The 21981-nt window shown below is 51.7% G+C and overlaps 1 protein-coding gene across 5 annotated transcripts in view; it reads left to right on the top strand.

Annotated features, from left to right (window-relative positions):
- LOC118218361 (centrosomal protein of 170 kDa-like) overlaps window positions 1–21981 on the top strand; it is a 38109-nt gene extending 16128 nt beyond the window's left edge. For 2 of the 5 annotated variants that reach the window (XM_035400965.1, XM_035400968.1), the window contains 17 exons: window positions 7–96; window positions 2001–2079; window positions 3469–3527; window positions 3763–3952; window positions 4924–5061; window positions 5503–5985; window positions 6756–7330; window positions 8791–8892; window positions 9070–9202; window positions 9390–10703; window positions 12045–12291; window positions 12449–12629; window positions 12850–13017; window positions 13997–14085; window positions 16462–16555; window positions 17670–17721; window positions 18275–21981. In XM_035400965.1, coding sequence (XP_035256856.1) covers window positions 7–96; window positions 2001–2079; window positions 3469–3527; window positions 3763–3952; window positions 4924–5061; window positions 5503–5985; window positions 6756–7330; window positions 8791–8892; window positions 9070–9202; window positions 9390–10703; window positions 12045–12291; window positions 12449–12629; window positions 12850–13017; window positions 13997–14085; window positions 16462–16555; window positions 17670–17721; window positions 18275–18498 — 4218 coding nt within the window. In that variant the 3' untranslated portion in view covers window positions 18499–21981. The remainder of the gene's footprint in view (window positions 1–6; window positions 97–2000; window positions 2080–3468; window positions 3528–3762; window positions 3953–4923; window positions 5062–5502; window positions 5986–6755; window positions 7331–8790; window positions 8893–9069; window positions 9203–9389; window positions 10704–12044; window positions 12292–12448; window positions 12630–12849; window positions 13018–13996; window positions 14086–16461; window positions 16556–17669; window positions 17722–18274) is intronic. The other 3 variants (XM_035400969.1, XM_035400966.1, XM_035400967.1) reach the window with 3 other exon arrangements.

Below are 21981 nucleotides of genomic sequence, written 5' to 3'. Positions count from 1 at the left end.
TTCCAGTCCAGGAGTGTGGATAAGCAGCATGCCGTCATCAACTATGAGGCAGCCAGCGACCAGCACAAAGTGAAGGACTTGGGGAGCCTTAATGGGGTGAGTGGGGTACACAGGGGTGGGATGAGTAAGCAGTATTTGTGGGTACAGGGGCATTGGGTTAGTGAGTGATCTTTGGGGGTACAGGGGTATTGTGTTAGTAATAGATATTTGGGACTGCAGTGGTATTGAGTTAGTGAAGGGTATTTGAGAATAAACAGACATGTTTTCCTGATGGAGAGGTCGCGTGGTCTTCTTGCTTTCAGTAGGATGACACAGTGCTGATGCTTCTCCTGCCTGGTTCTCTGTGTACTGAACCTGAATCATGCATCTGTGTAACTGCTTCAAACCCCAGATTCTCCACCAGAGCCAGCATGACTCCTGATACAGTTCCTTAGACAGGAAGTCCGACTCATAGGCCCATCCTGTGACTCATGCTCTTGCATTCCCTCTCTCCCTGTGGTTTCCTCATAAACATTCCCCTCCTGCTGGCAGCCATAACGCACTGCAGTCTGTTCACTCCACCCTGCTCAAGCAAATCAGCGCTGCACTTGGTATTGAAGCTAAGCAGGGCTGGGCTTGGTTAGTACTGATGCTACACATGGCTGGGCTTGGTTAGTATTGAAGCTAATTAGGGCTAGCCTTGGTTAGTGTTGAAGCCATTGAGGTGCCAGTTTCTCCAAACCAAATGAACTCTTTGATGTATAAGATCACAAATAAGTGATTAGAATGTTCTGAACATGCTGATGTAACAATCAATACTGGTAACTGAAAGCAGTAGTGTTCTAGAATACTGTCTTAGAATTTGGGAAAAAAAAACCTTTCTGAAAAACATACAAAAGGGTTAAACATTCAGCCACATCCTGGCCATCGCAAAGGTGTTTTATTGAGAGTTGCCAGTGTGTGGAGCAGTTTTCTGGGTCATGTAGCAGAGCCAGAGACTCTAGGGGGTTTCAGGTCCAGGCTTGATCGCAGTGCTGGATTCTCTCTAGACTGCGGGTAACTGACAAACCCGTACGGGCTGAATGGCCTGTTCTCCCCCTCAAACGTTTTCATGTTCACATGCGTATCACCAGCTCAAACAATAAGCTGCTGTCTGTGAGGAGGGGGATGAAGAATAACTGCCCATCTCAAACCTAATAAGAGTCACTGCATGCGAACTTGCCAGTGGGTTGGCTGTTGGCCGTACACAAGGCTAAACCTCCTATAAGCCATTAGGGATTTGTGATATTGAGTAGGTGAGAGATGTGATTGGATTTGGCCAGAGTGGTTAAACCTCATATTGCGATCCGGGAGTCGTGCCAGGTCCCCTGGTGTAGCGATTGTGCGCCCGGTGGAGATTAATAACCCGCTCTCACGGGCCCGTGGGGAACCGCCGCTCGCTGCATCCCACCTGACCGCCAAATAAAAGCTCTTCATTTCGCACACAGCCACGTCACCACAGGGGATGAAGCTGTACAGAGGTTCTGCACTTTAAATGATCTGAATCGGCTGTGTGACCCAGTCACCAGTGGCACTTACTGTATATTCACACCCTGTAACTCAGAGGAGCTAATGGTCCTAACATCACTAAAGTGTCATAGAGGAGCTGATATCCCAACATCACATCACTAAAGTATCATACAGTCTGTGTCCTTAGGCCAGGTATCCTGGAACTGGTTTTTTTTTTTCAGACATAATTTATTCATTAGTTCTACTGCACAACTGCTTGTGGTTGTTCTTACTTTGATCAGTTGAGTTGAGTTGAAATTGACCATTGAGAGCATGCTTTCATTCCAGAATTGAAACGCTCTTGAAATTTCCATGAAGTGAAGCTTCAGACCGTTCAGATGAATTAAGGATAATTAGATCCTTATGTTAATTTTATGATTAACATGCTGGGCAGGGCTGTGCAAATTGTTGAGTGGAGTAGAGAGTGTAATTCCCCACTGTTAATGGAATCTGTGTTTCTTTTTTTATTGCAGACGTTTGTGAACGACGTCAGAATCCAGGAGCAGATGTACTTCACTCTGAAGATGGACGATAAGCTGAGGTTTGGATATGATATCCTTTTAAACTCATCACAAGGTGGCAAACTCTTCATGCCCTCCTGGCGTCAGACTCAGGTGAAGCGCATCACCCGCGGCCTTCCCGGGGTCTTTTAACCCTTTGGAGAGTAGGTTTTCCGGAATGTATTTTCAACATTCTAAGTCCGTGTTCTACAACTCCTTTGCTTTTAGTTAGTAGCAGTGACTGTTACATCAGCATTAGAATGTTGAGTTTAGAAGATTCTAATCATATAGATGTGATCTTACACCTTAAAGGGTTAAGTGCTTTTTCGGGGGCGCGCAGCGCTTTGTGCGCTGGGCTCCCTGCAGCATCGTTATGTCAGGCTGTGCGCACTGGGGTTTCTCTGCCATAGCAAACGCTCCTCTTCCTCTGAGCTCCAGGGCACAGTTTGGGCTGCGTTTGGTAAGGCATCATTACCTCCCCAGCATGGTGACATCATCACGCAGTGACAGGCTTTCTAACCCACGCAGGCTGCGGGGCTCCATTGGGGGAGGGAATTAAGCAGAACCCTCGCTCTATTAGGGGAAGGAATGAACCAGAACCTCGCTCTCATGGGTCAAGCTTTCTCTTCGTGATGAATGCTGGAAAACTCAGACATTTGACTTCCAAGGAACATGTGCTCCTGAGGTAGGAGCACCCTAATGCATCCCAGTCAGTAGATGTGCTCCTAAATTATTTTTCCGGTTGGCGCACATCAATTTTCAGGAGCAAGTGCTCCTAAAATGGGAGCACTGTAGTGTTCTGAGAACAAATTTGAGCTCACAGTTGCTGCATTTCCCCCGTCCCTCCTATGCCTGCTGTACTGGTGCATGCTGGGATTTTAGCGGCGCTTTGGTTGCGTGTCCTCTGAGCCTCATGTCCTCGCTTATGTCCCGTCTGATCCCACCGGTCCTTATTGGGCCAGTTGTCCTTAAACGGTGCGGTCAAGGCAGGGGTATCACAGGACGCTTGTAGTCAAAATGCAGACTTTAGCAGCCATCTTTGGGTGGAAGTATGACAACACAAAGAGGGTGTTCTGGAGGGAATTAGAGCAGACGAACAGTGGAAAAGCAAACAGACCAGCAGTGATGGAACCACACCTTTCACTGGGCTTCTGTCCGTGTTCACGTATGAAACCATATTTTCCATCTGTGCTTTGAGTTCCTGTTGTGAGTTTTCCCGCATTTGGCTCGGAGCCCTAGAACATTATTCTCATGAGTGAAGTGCAGTTCGGTGGCCCAGGGCCTGGTCTGTGGCAGGTCAGCACAGACCTTTCATCCCCTGAATGCTGTTCCACTTTCTATGTATCTGCGGTTGTTTTGGTGTGTTGTATGTGCCCTTTGTGTGGTTGAAAGAGGACACTAGAGCAGTACCATGTGAAAGGCTTTCCTTAACACTGCTCACATACCAACCTGTTCACCGTGGTGCGGGGAGAGCTGCAGGTCCCAGAGGAGGCGCTGAAGGTAGGACAGAGCCCCTCTACCCCCACACCCCCCTCCACTACAGCCCCTGTACCCCCACACACCCCCACTCCCCTTTATTACAGTCTCCACACTGGTCACTCTTTAACCTGCTTAATATGCAGTTATCAGATGTCAGTCATATTTATGTGACTAGTTCTGAAGATGTCATGTCCTATAGCTGGTTCTGAAGATGTCATATCCTGTAGCCGGTTCTGATGATGTTCTACTCCTTCAGCACGAGAAATTCACCAGCCAGCTCCAGCTGAGCAAGAAGCAGTCCAAAGTGGACTCGCCTAAACCAGCCAAGCCACCTGTGGCCACACCCCCTGAGAGCAAGGCTGTGGAGGGGGCCAGCGAGGGGCCGTCTAAACCTGCAGACACCCACAAGGGGGAGGACAAGATGGCAGGTGGGCAGGATGCAAAGGGTCAGTGAACCCTGGAGATCCACATCCTACTCTCATTTTAGCGTGATGAACATTTATATGGATAGCCAATGTCAGGGAGAGGGCGGAGACCTGTGGACTGGGAGGCGCCTCATGGCCAGGGCAGCTTCAGGGACAGGGTGGAGTCTCAGGGACAGGGCGGAGTCTTGTGGCCAGGGCAGTATCAGGAACAGGGCAGAGTCTTGTGCACAGGGTGGAGTCTTGGTTATGGCAGTGCCTGCTCCAACTCAGCAGATGTTCTGAAGCACTTAGCTGGAGCCGGAGCACAAGCCTGCTTCTGAAACCTAGATCACTGTGTTTATCCCAATTTAGCGCCCTGATGCATGTAATTACGATCGTCATCCCGCAGAAGCACGGGGGCGGCGTTTGCACTGGTCTCGCTCTCACACCCGTCAGCTTCAAATAAATACCGGCAGGCTGGGCTTGCCTGGGCCTTCACTTCCTCTGCCAGCTACTTATTTTACCCAGCAGCCTGTCAGCTTTATGCAAATATGCTGCAGCCTTTTCTGCAGATTTAGCACGGAGGCATAGAGGCATGGGATCTGTTTCCTTTGGGGCGGGGGAAGCATCAGGTGAATAAGCAGGAGAGTGTGTTACATTTTTAGAGTGGCTATGTGTGTGTAGCATTCGGTCTGCCGGAGAATGCTACAGTGTGTTATAAAGCGTAGGACTTTCTCTGCATCATTCTCAGCCACAGGCTGTGGCACTGCTAGGGGCAGTGTTCAGAACGTGGACAAAACAGCCTCTGCTGTTAAGTGTCGTGGGATACCGTGGCTGTGTTTGTGTGCTTCTCTGTTTTTTCTTGAATTTGTAGGGCCTATTTTACACTGTGCTGTAACTGTGTGTTTAGGACAGTAAGGGGCTAAAATGGCCCGCACCTCATAAAGGCTTCTGTGTTAAAAACGCATGGTATTGGGCAGTAGAAAGGAAAAGGTTTCTTGTCTGTGTTCCAGGGGACTTATCAACGGTGCATCGGGGGACGCCTCTGTACGGGCAGCCATCTTGGTGGGGGGATGAAGACGCTGACGATGAGAATTCCTTCAAACAGGAAACAAAATCATCCAGCAAGAAGCAAGAGAATAGTGGAGCAGGTAAGACCCGGAGAATGGAAGGACAGGTAAAACCATGAGAATGGCAGGACAGGTATTAAGATGGAGAATAGCGGGGTAGGTATTAAGGTGGAGAATACAGAGAAGGTACTGACTCTGTTCTCTCGCTGACAGACAGATACTGACACTGTTCTCTCTCTGATAGACAGATACTGACTCTGATCTCTCTGACAGACAGATACTGACTGTTTTCTCTGATAGACAGATAGTGACTATGTTCTCTATGACAGACAGATACTGACTCTGTTCTCCCTGACAGATACTGACTCTGTTCTCTCTCTGACAGACAGATACTGACGCTGTTCTCTCTGACAGATACTGACTCTGTTCTCTCTGACAGACAGATACTGACTCTGTTCTCTGTGACAGACAGATACTGACACTCTCTCTCTCTCTCTCTCTCTCTCTCTCTCTCTCTCTCAGGCAGCATGGAGGCCCAGCGATGTGAGAACTCCAAGGATGACGGGCTCTACAGTCTGGGCTCTGAGCCCAGCTACTTTGAAATCCCCGCCAAAGAGGTGCAGAAGGCAGAGAGCAGCATCCACGAGGTCCCCACCAAGGACACCGAGGGCGTGGCCGTCGCCCCGGCAACTGCCGTAGCGCTGGCCGCCAGCGCTCCCGGCCACGCCTCTTTCACCATCGAGTTTGACAACACCTCCCCCGGGAAGGTCACCATAAAGGACCACGTGGCCAAGTTCACCCCCGACCCCCGACCCCGCCCCAGGAAGTCGTCCCTGCAGGGCGGGGCGGGGCTGAGCACGCTGCAGGCCGCCATCATGGCCTCGGAGAGCAAGGTGGCCGACTGGCTGGCCCAGAACGAGCCGCCGCTGGCCCGCCGGGATGCCGCCAAGCAGGGCGGCGAGAGCGTCCAGAGCGACGTGGGGGTGCAGCTGAGGCGGCTCAAAGGTGAGGGGCTGAAAGGTGAGGGGCGTCCCGCTGCTCCAGGCGAGGGGCTGAAAGGTGAGGGGCGTCCCGCTGCTCCAGGCTGGGCTGCAATGTGTCACATGCCCTGGGTCAGACACACATTTAGGCATTTTACTTTTGTTAGCAAAGGTTACTGCACTCTGGGACACCAAAGTGCCTTATAGTGGGGTTCAGTAACAGCACAGTGGGGTGTAGTGTTATTGCAGTGGGGTGCAGTGATATTGCAGTGGGGCCCAGTGATATTGCAGTGGGGTGTAGTGATATTGCAGTGAGGTGCAGTGATATTGCAGTGGGGTGTTGTGATAGAGCAGTGAGGTGCAGTGATATTGCAGTGGGGTGTTGTGATAGAGCAGTGGGGTGCAGTGATATTGCAGTGGGGTGTTGTGATAGAGCAGTGAGGTGCAGTGATAGAGCAGTGGGGTGCAGTGATATTGCAGTGGGGCGTTGTGATAGAGCAGTGAGGTGCAGTGATATTGCAGTGGGGTGTTGTGATAGAGCAGTGGGGTGCAGTGATATTGCAGTGGGGTGTTGTGATAGAGCAGTGAGGTGCAGTGATATTGCAGTGAGGTGCAGTGATATTGCAGTGGGGTGTAGTGATATTGCAGTGAGGTGCAGTGATATTGCAGTGGGGTGTTGTGATAGAGCAGTGAGGTGCAGTGATATTGCAGTGGGGTGTTGTGATAGAGCAGTGGGGTGCAGTGATATTGCAGTGGGGTGCTGTAACACTGGGATTCTCTCTCTCTCCCTCCCAGGCAGTAAGCATGTGGACGGGACGCAGAGCGACTCAGAGAACGGGGCGGGGCTCCGCTTGGGCAGGAAGCCAGCGCTGGAGGAGCGGCTGCAGGCGGGCCCAGGTCGGGCGGGGCAGGGCGTGGCCAGGGGCCGGGAGGGGGCGGGCCCTGTCAGCAGGAAGGCCTTCATGATCGAGTTTTTTGACGAGGCCAATCCCCGGAAGAGGAGGTCTTACTCCTTCTCTCAGACGGCGCCTCTGTTGGGGGAGGGGCCGAGCCCCACGCCCCCCTCCCGCCGCGCCCCCGGCGACTGCGCCATGGGCGGGGTCTCCGCAGATGTGGCCTCCGCCCTGGCCGCCGTCGCCCCCACCGCCTCCCGCCTGCTCCTCAAGCAGAGGTCCGAAGACCCCTCCGGGTCGGGACGGGCCCCCACCAGCGTGGGGCAGCAGGCGGCCCCTGCCGACCTGCCCAAATCTGCCCCCCGCCCCCCTGTGGAGAAGGAGCACGAGGATGACCACAGTGACAAGGGCACCTACACCATCGAGCTGGAGAAGCCCAGCCACGAGGAGGAGGAGGCTCGCCGCATGATCGATAAGGTGACCCCAAAACCCCTGAATGTTAGTCTGCCCCCCAAAACCCCTGAATGTTACAGTCTGACCCCCAAAACCCCCGCCTGTTACAGTCTGACCCCCAAAACCCCCGCCTGTTACAGTCTGACCCCCAAAACCCCCGCCTGTTACAGTCTGCCCCCCAAAACCCCCTCCTGTTACAGTCTGCCCCCCAAAACCACCGCCTGTTACAGTCTGCCCCCCAAAACCCCCGCCTGTTACAGTCTGGCCCCCAAAACCACCGCCTGTTACAGTCTGCCCCCCAAAACCACCGCCTGTTACAGTCTGACCCCCAAAACCCCCTCCTGTTACAGTCTGACCCCCAAAACCCCCGCCTGTTACAGTCTGCCCCCCAAAACCCCCGCCTGTTACAGTCTGCCCCCCAAAACCCCCGCCTGTTACAGTCTGCCCCCCAAAACCCCCTCCTGTTACAGTCTGCCCCCCAAAACCACCGCCTGTTACAGTCTGCCCCCCAAAACCCCCGCCTGTTACAGTCTGCCCCCCAAAACCCCCTCCTGTTACAGTCTGCCCCACAAAACCACCGCCTGTTACAGTCTGACCCCCAAAACCACCGCCTGTTACAGTCTGACCCCCAAAACCCCCTCCTGTTACAGTCTGCCCCCCAAAACCCCCTCCTGTTACAGTCTGCCCCCCAAAACCCCCGCCTGTTACAGTCTGACCCCCAAAACCACCTCCTGTTACAGTCTGCCCCCCAAAACCCCCGCCTGTTACAGTCTGACCCCCAAAACCCCCGCCTGTTACAGTCTGGCCCCCAAAACCACCGCCTGTTACAGTCTGCCCCCCAAAACCCCCGCCTGTTACAGTCTGACCCCCAAAACCCCCGCCTGTTACAGTCTGGCCCCCAAAACCACCGCCTGTTACAGTCTGCCCCCCAAAACCCCCGCTTGTTACAGTCTGACCCCCAAAACCTCCTCCTGTTACAGTCTGACCCCCAAAACCACCGCCTGTTACAGTCTGCCCCCCAAAACCCCCTTCTGTTACAGTCTGACCCCCAAAACTCCCGCCTGTTACAGTCTTCCCCCCAAAACCTTCACCATTTACAGTCTTTGTAGATTCTGAATGGCTGCACAGTTATCGTGTCAGAGGAGTGAATCGCATGAGCAGCTGTCACAGTCTCCCTGCAGGTGCCTGATTGGCCGGGCAACTCGCTGTAGAATGATGAGATCAAAGCAGCTCCCTCCCCGCATGAGCATGTCTGCCTGTGGGCCTGCCTGCCACAGTCAGCCAGTCAGCACTCACATGGTCAGGGTTAGGTACCCAAACCACAGGGCTGATTTCACATGGGAGTTCACAGTGGGAATGGGCTTATTTTAGCTCTTCATTGATGGAGGCTGTCCCTGTGGTGCGGCAGGTTTGCTGCAGGTGTTCTGCTTTGTGCGCTTGGGGCTCTGGTTTCAGACGCTTGCTTCCCGCTTTGTACTGGCCAGGTGTTTGGGGTGGAGGGGAACCGGGACTCTGCCAGAACGGGACGTCCTGAGCACCTGCAGGAAGGAGCAGAGGCTAAACCGCCTGGCTGTAGTGCAACAGAGGTACACACGCATAAGCACACAAACACACACACACACACACATGCTCACAAACATTCTTCCTCAATATCACCAGCCATCCCTGCTCTTTTAGCTCCTTAATTAGGCTGCATCGGTAATTGATCTGTGTTTTTAATTGATCTGTATTGACGTATTGAGCATTGACATCTTGCTCCTCAGATTCTTCCGGAAGACTTGGTTGCCCTGGGCAGCTCTTCCTGGGTCTCCCAGTGGGCCAGTTTAGCTGCCAATCACACAAGGACTGACCCTGAAGGTTCAGGGGGGGAGGCCACGGCCTTGGTCCTAGAGAAAGGTGGGTGTGGCTCCATACTCCACTGCCTGTAGTAAATTCTGTGTAAATACAACCTGTCTTGTAGTAAATACTGCGTAAATATGTCCTGTAGTAAAGACTGAATAAATATGTCCTGTAATACAGGCTGAGTAAATATGCCCTGTAGTACAGCCTGAGTAAATGTGCCCTGTGATTGGCTGTTTTTCAGACGCTGATGTCAGCGGGTCAGGCCAGTCTGCTGTATGCTCCAGCGGGCATACGGAGCGCAGGAGGAGGGCCCTGCCGCAGCTGCCGGGCGAGGAGAGGCCCCAGCTGGGCCGGGGCCCCTGCAGCATCGGGGAGAAGCAGGACACCGAGCCCCAGGAGAAGGACCGGCCTCCCCGGCCCGGGCACAGGGGGGGCGCCGGCGCCGTGGCGACCGCGGGGACGCAGGCGAAGCAGACCCCCGCGCTGCCGTCCAGGCCCCCCGCCTGGGAGAAGCGGGGGGAGGAGGAGGAGAAGAAGCCCCTGGTTCGGCAGGGCAGCTTCACGGTGGAGAAGCCCTCCGCCCACGTGCCCCAGGAGCTGATCCCGCGCATCGCCCAGGGCCCCGCCCCCCCGGCCCGCCAGCGCAGCGACTCGGGGGGCAGCCTGGACACCGTGGCCCTGCTCCGGGACACCGAGGCCGTCATGGCCTTCCTGGAGGCCCGGCTGCGGGACGAGGGCGAGCCGACCCCCCCAGGGCCCGCGGACCGCCCCCCTCCCGCCGCGGACGCCGCGTCGAGCCAGGCGGCGCGGGACGCCGAGCGCAAGAGCGCCCCCAAGAGGCGCACGCTCAGTAGCCTGCACAAGGAGAAGAGCGCCGCCACGCCCAGCTCCACCGCCCGCGAGCACCTGGAGAGGAGGGCCAGGCCCCGCCCCTCCGAGAGCCGGGAGCCCCGTAACCCCGCCCACCCCGGCCCCCGCTCCCGCCGGCCCTCGCTGGACCTGACGGACGACGACCCGGCCTCGTCCCTCCCCCACTCCGCCTTCTCCTCCGACCAGGAGACGGGCTCCGCCCGCTCGCACGGGCGCGGCCCGCTCACTTCCTCCTCCGCCCGCGTCCCGCTCTCCAAACCGGAGTCGGGCTCCGCCCTGCGGCCCCGCCCCACCCGCACCTCCCTCCTGCGGCGGGCGCGGCTGGGCGAGGCCTCGGACACGGACCTGGCGGACGCCGACCGGGCGTCGGTGGCCTCGGAGGTGTCCACCACCAGCTCCACGTCCCGGCAGCCGGCCGGCCGCAAGGCGCCGTCGCGCATCGACCTGCTGGCGCAGCCGCGCCGGACCCGGCCGGGCTCGCTGTCGGCCCGCAGCGACTCGGAGGCCACGCTCGCCCGGGGCTCCGCCTCCACCCGCCTCTCCGCCGAGACCGCCCTGCGCCTGGGGCTCCGCTCCGGCTCCGCCGCCGACGCCAAGCCGCCGGCCCGCCTGCGGGCCAACAGCGTCACCAAGCTGCCCGACGCCAAGGCCAAGCCCACGTCCTCTGCGCACAGCGCCTCCGCAGGTGAGAGCGAGTACTGCGATAAAACAGGCAGGAAATACAGTGTACAAGCAGGAAAAACCGCACACGGGCAGGAAATACAGCGCACAGGCAGGAAATACAGCGCACAGACAGGAAATACAGCGCACAGACAGGAAATACAGCACACAGGCAGGAAATACATCGCACAGACAGGAAATACAGCGCACAGACAGGAAATACAGCACACAGGCAGGAAATACATCGCACAGACAGGAAATACAGCGCACAGACAGGAAATACAGCGCACAAGCAGGAAATACAGCGCACAGGCAGGAAGCACACAGGCAGGAAATACTACACTCAGACAGGAAATACTCCACACAGACAGCAAATACCCTGCCCAGACAGGAAATATAGTACACAGGCAGGAAATGCAGCACACAGGCAGTGCACAGGCAGGAAATACAGCACACAGGCAGGAAATACAGCGCACAGACAGGAAATACAGTGCACAGACAAGAAATACAACGCACAGGCAGGAAATACAGCACACAGGCAGCGCACAGGCAGGAAATACAGCACACAGGCAGTGATTCAGGCCTGGTGCTTGGAGATGAATCCAGTGTTAAATTCCTGTGTGTGTGCATTGGGTCTGAACTGAGCACCTGTGTCTGTCTCAGAGTTCATGTTTTGTCTGAGCCGTGTCTCTTTCTCTGGCTGTGTAAGGGTGTGTCCTTTTTAACTGTTAAACCAGCTGAACATGTCTTTACAGTCTGTTTCTTTAAAAGGTCTGCCACTTTGGAGAAGCAGAATGGGATATTTGTTGGCAAAAAAAAGAAAAGATGACTGTATTCCAGCTTTCTGTACAGATGTGTACTGCAGGTACATAAGTGTCACATGGTGATCTGGCCTCTTTATACTGTGGATGCCAGCTGTGGAAGGATCTGCTTTATTTGAGCTCTGTCTCCCTCCAGTGGTTGTTTAGAAAATAAATCCAGGTTTGGATTGGTTGGAACAGAAACCAGCATGCGCGCAGTGAACTATGCAATTTAACACAGATGTCAGTCTTTGCTTATTGAATATTTGCTTGGCTGTTTTACAGTTTCTCTGTACGATGGCTCTTTAATCTGTGATTGAATCCCAGCGTATGTAAGGCCATTTTTGGAAGGCAGCTGAGCTCATCACTGTTGCGAAGCGAAAGCGTGGTGTTTTGGCAGGGAACAGAGCCTGCGGCTGCAGCAGATCTCACTGAACCTGTGGGTGTCCTCTCCTCTCCTCCTTTCTTTTTCTCCTTTTCTCCTCCCTGTCTTTCGCTCCCTCTCTTTCACTCTTCTCCTCTCTCTTTTTCTCTCCTCCCCTCCTCCCTCTGTCTTCTCTCTTCAGCCCCTGGCCGATGGCGGCGCCTGCCCCCAGAGTACGCCTCCACGTCCGAGGACGAGTTTGGCTCCAATCGCAACGCCCCAAAACCGGGCCGTCTGCGCCCCGGAAGCACCCTGCGGGGGGCCCGTCTGGGAGGCTCCACCCCTGCCCTGCCCGGCAGCCCTGGGGGCGTGGCGCTCCGACACCATCGCATGAGGGACCAGGAGGAGTACATCCGGGACTGGACCTCCCACAGTGAGGAGATCGCCAGGTACTCATTACCTCCCACACACCTGGGACACACACACACAAATCTTTTATTAGATCTACAATCTAGAAGTTTCTGGGATCTGAGTCTGAAACTTTCCCTGATAAGCCCCACTTGATGTGTAATATTTCCCTGTAAGGACCCCTCTGATGTGTAATAGGTTATTTCCCTGTGTGCGCAGGATCAGTCAGGACCTGGCGAAGGATCTGGCGATTTTGGCGCGCGAGATCCACGACGTGGCGGGCGAGATCGACTCGGTCGGCTCCTCCGGCACCGCGCCCAGCACCACAGTAAGCACCGCTGCGACCACGCCCGGATCCGCCATCGACACCCGCGAAGAGGTAAGCCCTTCTCAGGAGCACTCTCAACCCCTCTCCCACCCCCAAACCTGCTTCCCTCTCTGTTGAACCACATTCAAACAATGGACACTGATTTTTGTAAAGCCCAGGTGCTGACAGCGCATATTACAAACCTACTCCACCAACAGTTTGCATCTATATTCAGAGGGACAGTAAGCCTGCACCCCCCCAGCTGACCCGCGCTCTGTGCTCCTCCCCCCAGCTGGTGGACCGCGTGTTTGACGAAAGCCTGAACTTCAGGAAGATCCCGCCCATCGTGCTGACCAAAGCCCCCGAGATCAACGGCCGGCCGGCTGAGCTCCGCCTCCACCCCCCCGACGCCCGCGAAGCCCAGACCGCCTTGCGCCGCCGAACCTGGAACCGGGAGGAGGTGGGACGCCCTGGCGCTGCGGAAACCCCCCCGTCTGCACCTGCGCACCGCAAACACTCTGATCTGCTCACTCAACCCCCCACCCCCCACCCCCCCATCTGCAGCCCAAACAACCCAAATTTTCTCAGATCAACTGGAGTATCCTCAAATTTTACCAGCATTTGATATTAACAGTCAAAATATTTCAAACACGTATTTGTCCCAGGTCAGGTGTGTACAAAAGTTCCATCCCTCGCTCACAGTTTGAATGAGTTTACTTTTCTCTACTCTGTACAGAGCTCACGGGATACCATGTCTATCTTACTCATTTAGGAGAACAGAACACAGAAAGCACTTTGGATTTGTGCCAGCAGGTGGCGCTCCCTCCTTTACTGTACGTTCCTTAATTCTCACAGTCTGTGACCACTGAGCTGTGTGAGAACTAGAGCTAAGCTGCTCCATCTGAGGTTCAGGAAAGTCTGCCTCAGATGAAAAGCAACTGTGCCATAAGGAAATAATGTGGAATGTTCTAGAACAATTTCCCCTGTCGAGTATCTCTGTTTCTGTTATTTTGTTTATCTCCCACTCACTGCATTACAATATGCAGACTGCCAAAAAAAATTGAATAGGCTAATTACTGAATGTGAAATTTTTTATTTATTTTTGGTTGTTATGGGTCATGTTTTGGGACTAGTGTGCTGATTGCTAGTGGTGATGGTTGGAGATGAGTGTACTGTTATTGGTGTTGGTTGGGGATAAGTGTACTGATTGATAACGGTTATTTGCGGATGAGTGCTGATTGTTAGCGTTTTTGGTTGGGGATGAGTGTACTGAGTGTTTTTGGTGTTGGTTGGGGATGAGTGTACTGATTGTTAGCAGTTTTGATTGGGGCTGAGTGTGTCGATTGCTAGCCATGTTGGTTGGGGATGAGTGTGCAGATTGTTAGTGGTTTTTATTGGGATGAGTGTACTGACTGATTTTGTTCTCTCTTTTCCTTTAGGCTGTGTTGGACAGTTTGCTGCTGACGTCAGTTTCCCAGCTCTCTGTAAAAATCCGCCAATCTATGGACAAAACAGCGGGCAAAATAAGGTGATGCTTCCATTTTAATTACAGAAGAATACTTGTGCATGTCTGACCTTAACTTTTAATTGGATCTAAATTAATTTGGCTGCCAGAAGCTGTATGTGTTTACTTACAGAGAGCCTGAACGAAGATAAGACCAATTGGAAATGGCAGGGAAATATTTAATGTAAAAACCATCATGTAAAATTCTGCAGCTACCAATCAGAACATCAGCATGTTTTAAGCTAAGACATGAGTGTGTAATGATGTGTAAATTACCGTGTAAGAGCATCCTCTGTCGCTTCCAGTCTGCAGTGTTGTTCTTGTTGTGTAGAAATATTTAAGTTATTTTCTGCACCATGAATCAGGAATTTTACGACGCACACTTCCCTGTCGCTGCTAACATAACGTATACGAGAAGCATTAAAGCAGAAGTGCACCAGCGGGGTGTTTTCTTTCTATTAAACCTGTGATATTTAATGCCCATCCAGCAGAGAGCTTTGTGGAGAGGGGACATTATGTGGGGTCTCTGAATGAAAATGAATGGTAGAGCTGAGTGTGTGTGTGTGTGGGTGGGGGAGGGGGAATTGACAACACAGTGAAGTGATTGTGTGTGCTACACAGTGTCTCACTGTGACATTGCTGCTGGTTTTTAATGTCTTATCTGAGAATGACCCCCTGTAGCGGGGCTGGGCAGAGTCTGACCCCCCTGTAGCGGGGCTGGGCAGAGTCTGACCCCCCTGTAGCAGGGCTGGGCCGAGTCTGACATTCAGTCTGTTCTGAAGGAGACGGCAGCCTCAGATCCTCCTTACATCTCCACTTTGACTCCTTCTCCAATTACCACTTAAATGGAGACATATCTGTCCCTGCGTCATCTCCCGTAGCTGTTCTGTTATAGATGTACAGAGCATCGCTAATCAATAGCTACTGGCCCAGATTTTTATTTATGTTCCTGGCACAATGGTTAGACTGCACACAATACCATCTCATGGCATCACAGCAGAATTACACATGCACTCCAGGGGGCGCTGTTTCTCTCACCCTGATTTTCCAACAACTTCCTGTTTTTGCAAGGGAAAGATTTTCTGAAGCCAGATTTTTCTGAATGTGAACAGTCAACAAAAACAGAACTCTCCTCACCCCCGCGGCCCCACCACCCGCCCGCGTTGAGTCGTGTCCCAGACAGCATGTCGGTCAAACAGCCAGTTCCAGGGTAAATGTTTATGACTGGCATTCTGGACACTTTCCGGCACGGTGAATTTAATAGTCCAGTCGAGCAGAGCTCTTTAGGTTTTGGGCTGTCATCCGTAAAATTATAGATTGTTTTTCTGCGCCCTCCTGTGCTTTTTTTATACAGGATCCCCCTGGCTGGGTTTGGTAAGGTATTGTACCTGCGCAAATAAACTGATTGATTAGACCTGCAGTGGAGGTTTATGTCCCAGAGATTGGTCCATCTGACCTGAACAGGTCCTTCATAGGGAGGCATCCATTTTAATTATGGCATGCATCAGTATTTATTAGCCTGAAATTTATTAGCTAATTATTTGAACTTTGAGGCAAAATACCATGAAGCATGGTCACTGCAGAGCCTGACTGAAGTAGGGAAAACACGGAAACGCAGTCCAGGAGTTTGGACGGAGTGTGTGGACTGTGCACTCAATGAGGGAAATGAGGGGGAAATGGCCCTACAGGGAAAGGGCCCAATGGTGCAGGTGTGTTTCTGTTCCTGGCTCAATGGTGCAGGTGTGTTTCTGTTCCTGGCCCAATGGTGCAGGTGTGTTTCTGTTCCTGGCCCAATGGTGCAGGTGTGTTTCTGTTCCTGGCTCAATGGTGCAGGTGTGTCTCTGTTCCTGGCTCAATGGTGCAGGTGTGTTTCTGTTCCTGGCTCAATGGTGCAGGTGTGTGTCTGTTCCTGGCTCAGTGGTGCAGATGTGTCTCTGTTCCTGGCTCAATGGTGCAGGTGTGTTTCTGTTCCTGGCTCAATGGTGCAGGTGTGTTTCTGTTCCTGGCCCAATGGTGCAGGTGTGTTTCTGTTCCTGGCTCAGTGGTGCAGGTGTTTCTGTTCCTGGCCTAATGGTGCAGGTGTGTGTCTGTTCCTGGCTCAATGGTGCAGGTGTGTGTCTGTTCCTGGCTCAGTGGTGCAGGTGTGTTTCTGTTCCTGGCTCAATGGTGCAGGTGTGTTTCTGTTCCTGGCTCAATGGTGCAGGTGTGTTTCTGTTCCTGGCTCAATGGTGCAGGTGTGTTTCTGTTCCTGGCTCAGTGGTGCAGGTGTGTTGCTCCACAGTGCCCCCCCCCCCCTCCCCCCCAGAGCCTGATTGATCGTTCACTCGGCTGACCTTACAGGCGTCCAAGGGGAAATGTCAAACTGACCCATTTCCTTTTATTCTTTTGCTGCTCCTCTAGGATATTGTTTAAGGACAAAGACCGGAACTGGGATGAAATCGAAAGCAAGCTCCAGTCCGAGAGTGACATGCCGCTTCTCAAAACATCCAACAAGGTGAGGGATATTTTCCAGTATTTCGATTCAGAGTACTGCCGTTGGCCACATACCAGTACACCAGTATTTAGATAAGTTCATTTAAAAAAAATATTTTTTCATTTTTTTAAAAATGGGAGTCTTTTAAATGGCAGTGTGCTGTAGGTATCCTTCAGCCACAGTCCTGAGGTGACCCCACATTGAGTTCAGATCTGATTGGGAGGGCTCCTCTGATTGGAGGGAGTTCCACATTAGCCCAAATGTGATGAAATGAGTCACAGTGTGCAAAAACACAGGCCACACACACACACGCGCGCGCGCGCGCACATACACACAAAGATAATTAGCCCACTGCTATGGTTATCAACCTTGGGTTTGAGTACCAGGTGCAGATTGAAATGCTGAAATTGCCTTCTTCCAGAGGGTGTAAATTTGGTCTGTAGGCCATAAACCTTTTATTATCATCAGGCATTCAGCCCACACTGAAAGCACATTGCAGACTCACCAAGTAAACACAAGGCCCCATGATTAAAAAAATAGAATTTTATTTAACACCAACAATAACTGCCAAAGTCCAGCCATGACTGTAAAAAAATCCTGTTGTCTTGGATAAAAGGCCAGCTGTTGTGAGAGGTTGCACGTTTTGTCACTAGAAAGTTAAACATCGCTGTAGCTCACATTCTCCTAGTTCATTGATCTGCATAGATATGATTGGCTGAGATAATTGACTGCAGAATGGTCATGATTCATGGCCTCTTATCCATCAGGTCTGTATGTCTGTATGTCTGTCTCATTATGTAAAATCTGTCTCTGATATACATGTAGCGCTGACCAATTGCATGTTCGTATGTCCCAAACAAGACCAAACCAGCGGGGGTGGAGTCGATGGAAATGGCTTCCAATTGGATAGTAATCCCCTGTCTTCTAAATATCCATGGGGGTGAGGGAGGGGGGTGGAGTCCAGGGAGGCAGAGTCAACAGCGGTTGGCTCCTCATCAGTTTCCCCTTCCCCACACTCTAACCGAAATCTGTGAGGATGGAGTCTGGTGGGTGGAGTCCTGGGAGGATGGGTGCTGACATCCCTGTCCCCCTCTAACCTCTACTGGTGTTGTGTCCCTGTAACCACACCCTGCAGGAGATCTCCTCCATTCTGCTGGAGCTGAAGAGGGTGGAGAAGCAGCTTCAGGGTAAGAGACTCAAGTGCCTGTGTCACAGCAGGGGGCGGGGCTGTGAAGTCTGTGAAGTCTTCAAAAGGATAAACACATACACACATCTGTAGACACACACACACACACCCTGGGTGTGGGGCTAGACTGAGAGAGATGTTGGAGGACTGAGCTTTTGTTGTGACTGTACAGCTCTGCTTCTTCAGTCTCCAGGCTGATCAGGTTTTCATTGTATTCTTTTTATAGACAGGCTGTCCAGAAAGAATCCTGATGTTCTAGAAATGCTACTGCTAAGCTAGTTCTGTGAATCCTCTGAAATGGTGCACTGTACTACAGGTTGTCCAGGAGAAGCAGGCATCCTGATGCTATTTGTCCATTCTTTCATTTACCTTGGGCAGGTGTTAGTACATTTGGCCCTTGGGTTAAGCAGTGTTTTTACTATGGGAGCAAAGTAAGAGGGAATAATACAGTGCTGATGCAGTGGCCACTGCAGTAGTATTTAAGATTTGGTCTGGACTTCCTATTTGCTTATCTGCATCAGTGCATTTCCTCATCTTCTCCGCTTTTTCCCCAGTAATCAACGTCATGGTGGATCCGGACGGCACTCTGGAGGCCCTGACGAGCCCCACCCTGCCCAAACACAGCACCAGCACCGGCCCCCAGGGGCCCCTCTCGAGGAATGGCACGGCACAGGCCCCCCTGACCTCCACCCCCGCCGGGGAGACGGAACGGGACCCCTGTCTCAGACTGGGCCGCCTGCACCCGAGCGGAGAGGAGAGCTCTGCCTCTTGCAAGTGAGAGTCAATCCACCTCGCAACGTCTGGAAACCCTGAAAATCGACATATCTGGCAACCTTGAAACTCAGGCCTGGTTACCCTGAAAAGTATCATGTCCGGCAACCCTGAAGCAACCTTTTAACTAGCCTTAGCAACCCTGAAACCTCTGAGAATATACATGTACAGCACAGGTATATGCTTGTATTCTTATCTTCCCCCTATGATGTAGCCCCCTGAGACTCATAGCTCCACCTCCATCCTAGCCCCAGCCTATCATCCCTACTAAGCCAGGGTTGCCATGTTCAGCTGATTGGCATTTTCCAGCTGAGTGTAGGTTCCCCATTTCCCTCCAGGGTAACAGACAGAGCTGTTCAGCTCAGCAGCATATCTATGGGCAGGTTCATGTGAGGGGGCTCTGCTCTGACACCCTGCGCTGTCAGGGACTCTCTCACTGCGGACCGTCTGTGTGGGGCTCTTCAGACAGACCACCACGTGGCGCTCCTGTAAAAGTCCGACATCAGTCCCTCCAGATGGGTTCTGCTCTATTTTTCAGATGCAGGCTGGTATGCGCGGGTTTGTTTTATGGATTCCGAGTGACAGCACATCCAGTCTCCTTTGGATGTAGCTCACCACTCCTCGTGAATGCCAAATATTTTGCGAAGACTTGTTCAGTCCAGGGACATTCGCCACTGCTCATCTGCACGCCAGCCTCGACTCCAAAGGGACGCTGCGGATATGCTTCTGTTTTCTGTGGAGGAAGACTCCACCTTTCAGACAACAGGGATCCGAAACACTCACTCAGAAAGGATTTGCAGGGCTCTTTTCTTTTGAGCACTGTCTTCAGCGCTAACTGTTCCTTACTCTTTAGTTGCCAACCATGTTACAGCCTGTGGATTTTCCCTGTGTAATATATATATTTTTTTGTTGTCCCCCCCTTTCTTCCCCACTTTGGAATGCCCTGTGGCATTTTTATCAGTGCTTGTTGCCTCCTCTGTCAAACCAGCTTGCACTCTCCTCAGAAGCGTGAGGTCACGCCACCACTTCCTATCACAAGGCAGTTTGCAGGTTGCGATCACGGACGTGAGTGTGAGGAAGACGCTTCACGTGCGGCTTAACAGGCGGACTTGCAGGTGCATTACTGACCAACAGGGGTCGCTGCTTCACAACGAAATGCTGTCATCCCAGCTGACCTAAACCCTCTCATCCCTGGGTGTGCTTGAGCCAATAATATCCAATAATGCAACAATGCATTTCCCTGCAGGGCTGTCACCCAGTCAACACTGGCACCGTCCATGTTCTATACCACACCATGGGGCCCGTCCATGCACTAGAACAGTGCCTTATCAGGATGAGCCACCCATCCGCCCAGGTCCTGTGTGTTTCAAAAAACACAGATACTGTTGTTTTTCTGCTAGTCAAGCGCACATTCTGTTTTCAATAACAAGTGCATTATGCTGTTGTGACATTGACAACATTTAGCCTGTTCATGATCCATCTTTCTGGACTGATACTAAAGCAACAAAAAAGTCTGAAAAAAAATGAATTCCTTGACTTGTAATGTGAACTGATGAGCTTGTTAACCACTTTCGGGTATGCATTACCAAAAAGAAGGGCCTACCTGTTTAAAGAAATATGGCATACTATAAGTATGAAATAACTTTTTCAGCAGTTTATTTTTAACCTGGTTTGTTCAGGTAATTTCCTTTTCTGTCATAATAATGGATATTTTTATGAGTGAGTATAAAAACAGTTTTTCAGTCCAAAATCAGGAGACATACATATATGTGTTTGTGTGTACATGTGTTTATACACATTTATATACGTTGCACTTGTACCAGTGTGAATTTCAGTGATATCATGTGCAGTATGCAGGGTGGCCATTTCCTGGTTAAATGTACCAGACCTAGGCTCAGCTTGCTCTATAGTACCTGGGCTAGAAACCTTTTACAAGAAGACTGAGAAACTCATTCAGTGTGCAGCATACTTAACATTTCAACACTTAGTAACTGACTGGACCCATTCTGTGGAATATGCTACCTGTGCCCAAATACATGTGTAGGAAGTATGTGTTGAGCTGTAGGAAGTGTTTTATCTTCTTTTGTTGTTAATGCTATAATTCACAGAGTAGTGGCTCTGTGTGTTTCAAGAGCGGCTGTCATGTCTGTAGGCGTGTTCCTAGAGCAGCTCTCATGTCTGTAGGGATGTTCCTAGAGCGGCTCTCAGGTCTGTAGGAATGTTCCTAGAGCGGCTCTCAGGTCTGTAGGGATGTTCCTAGAGCGGCTCTCAGGTCTGTAGGGATGTTCCTAGTGCGGCTCTCAGGTCTGTAGGCGTGTTTCTAGAGCGGCTCTCAGGTCTGTAGGCGTGTTTCTAGAGCGGCTCTCGGGTCTGTAGGGATGTTTCTAGAGCGGCTCTCAGGTCTGTAGGGATGTTCCTAGAGCGGCTCTCAGGTCTGTAGGGATGTTCCTAGAGTGGCTCTCAGGTCTGTAGGGATGTTCCTAGAGCGGCTCTCAGGTCTGTAGGGATGTTCCTAGAGCGGCTCTCAGGTCTGTAGGCGTGTTTCTAGAGCGGCTCTCAGGTCTGTAGGCGTGTTTCTAGAGTGGCTCTCGGGTCTGTAGGCGTGTTTCTAGAGCGGCTCTTGGGTCTGTAGGGATGTTCCTAGAGCGGCTCTCAGGTCTGTAGGTATGTTTCTAGAGCGGCTCTCAGGTCTGTAGGTATGTTTCTAGAGCAGCTCTCAGGTCTGTAGGCCTGTTCCTAGAGCAGCTCTCAGGTCTGTAGGTATCTTCCTATGTCTCCCTCATATCTGTAGATGTGTTTCTTTCCTGCTTTTCTGTACTGCGTTTACCTTTAACTCTTCGCACATGTCCCCTGCCTTTTCATCTAACAGTCTGTACCATAGAAAGAAAGATGCATTAATGGTAGTCTTATGGTTTCCCTTGACTTAAGCAATACTGAAATTTGGTACCAGGAAATATGCTCCTTTGTCTGTTATGTTCAGTATACAAGTGTGTGACATCACTAAGTGCCCAGTATTAAAACGGAAAAGGAAACAAATCATAGGGTGAAGAAATGCTTGATTAGAACATGATTTTATTTTGCACATTTGAAGCTGCTGATTTGCAGTCTGCCTTCTCATTCCTGGGGAAACGTTCACACGTCAGACTGAACAGCTAAACCCAGGCTGTCGCACCTCCTTCTGCTCTCTGCAACGCTTGTGGCTCCTTGTACCGTTTCACAATTAAGAATGCAAGTTAATTGGGAATTTTCAGACTTCTGTATAATCTGCAATTAAAGTACATTTTTTAGAAATGGAACAAGTGATCGGTACACTTTTGTTTGCTTGTCTCTGAAAGTGTTTACAAATTTATCAGTGTTTTTGACTTTTGTTTTATTTTTTTTATGAAGTTTATTTATTTTTCCCATGTTTTAATGTTATTTTGTTTTTTATGTATTTGCATTTTGTTAATTGCATCTTCTACTTTCAATAAAACAGAACATGGATTCTGGA

Source organism: Anguilla anguilla, chromosome 18 (genome assembly GCF_013347855.1).
Source record: "Anguilla anguilla isolate fAngAng1 chromosome 18, fAngAng1.pri, whole genome shotgun sequence".
In the NCBI taxonomy this organism is placed as follows: domain Eukaryota; kingdom Metazoa; phylum Chordata; class Actinopteri; order Anguilliformes; family Anguillidae; genus Anguilla; species Anguilla anguilla.
Note: the sequence above shows the minus strand (reverse complement) of the source record. Positions and strands in the feature narration are given on the sequence as shown.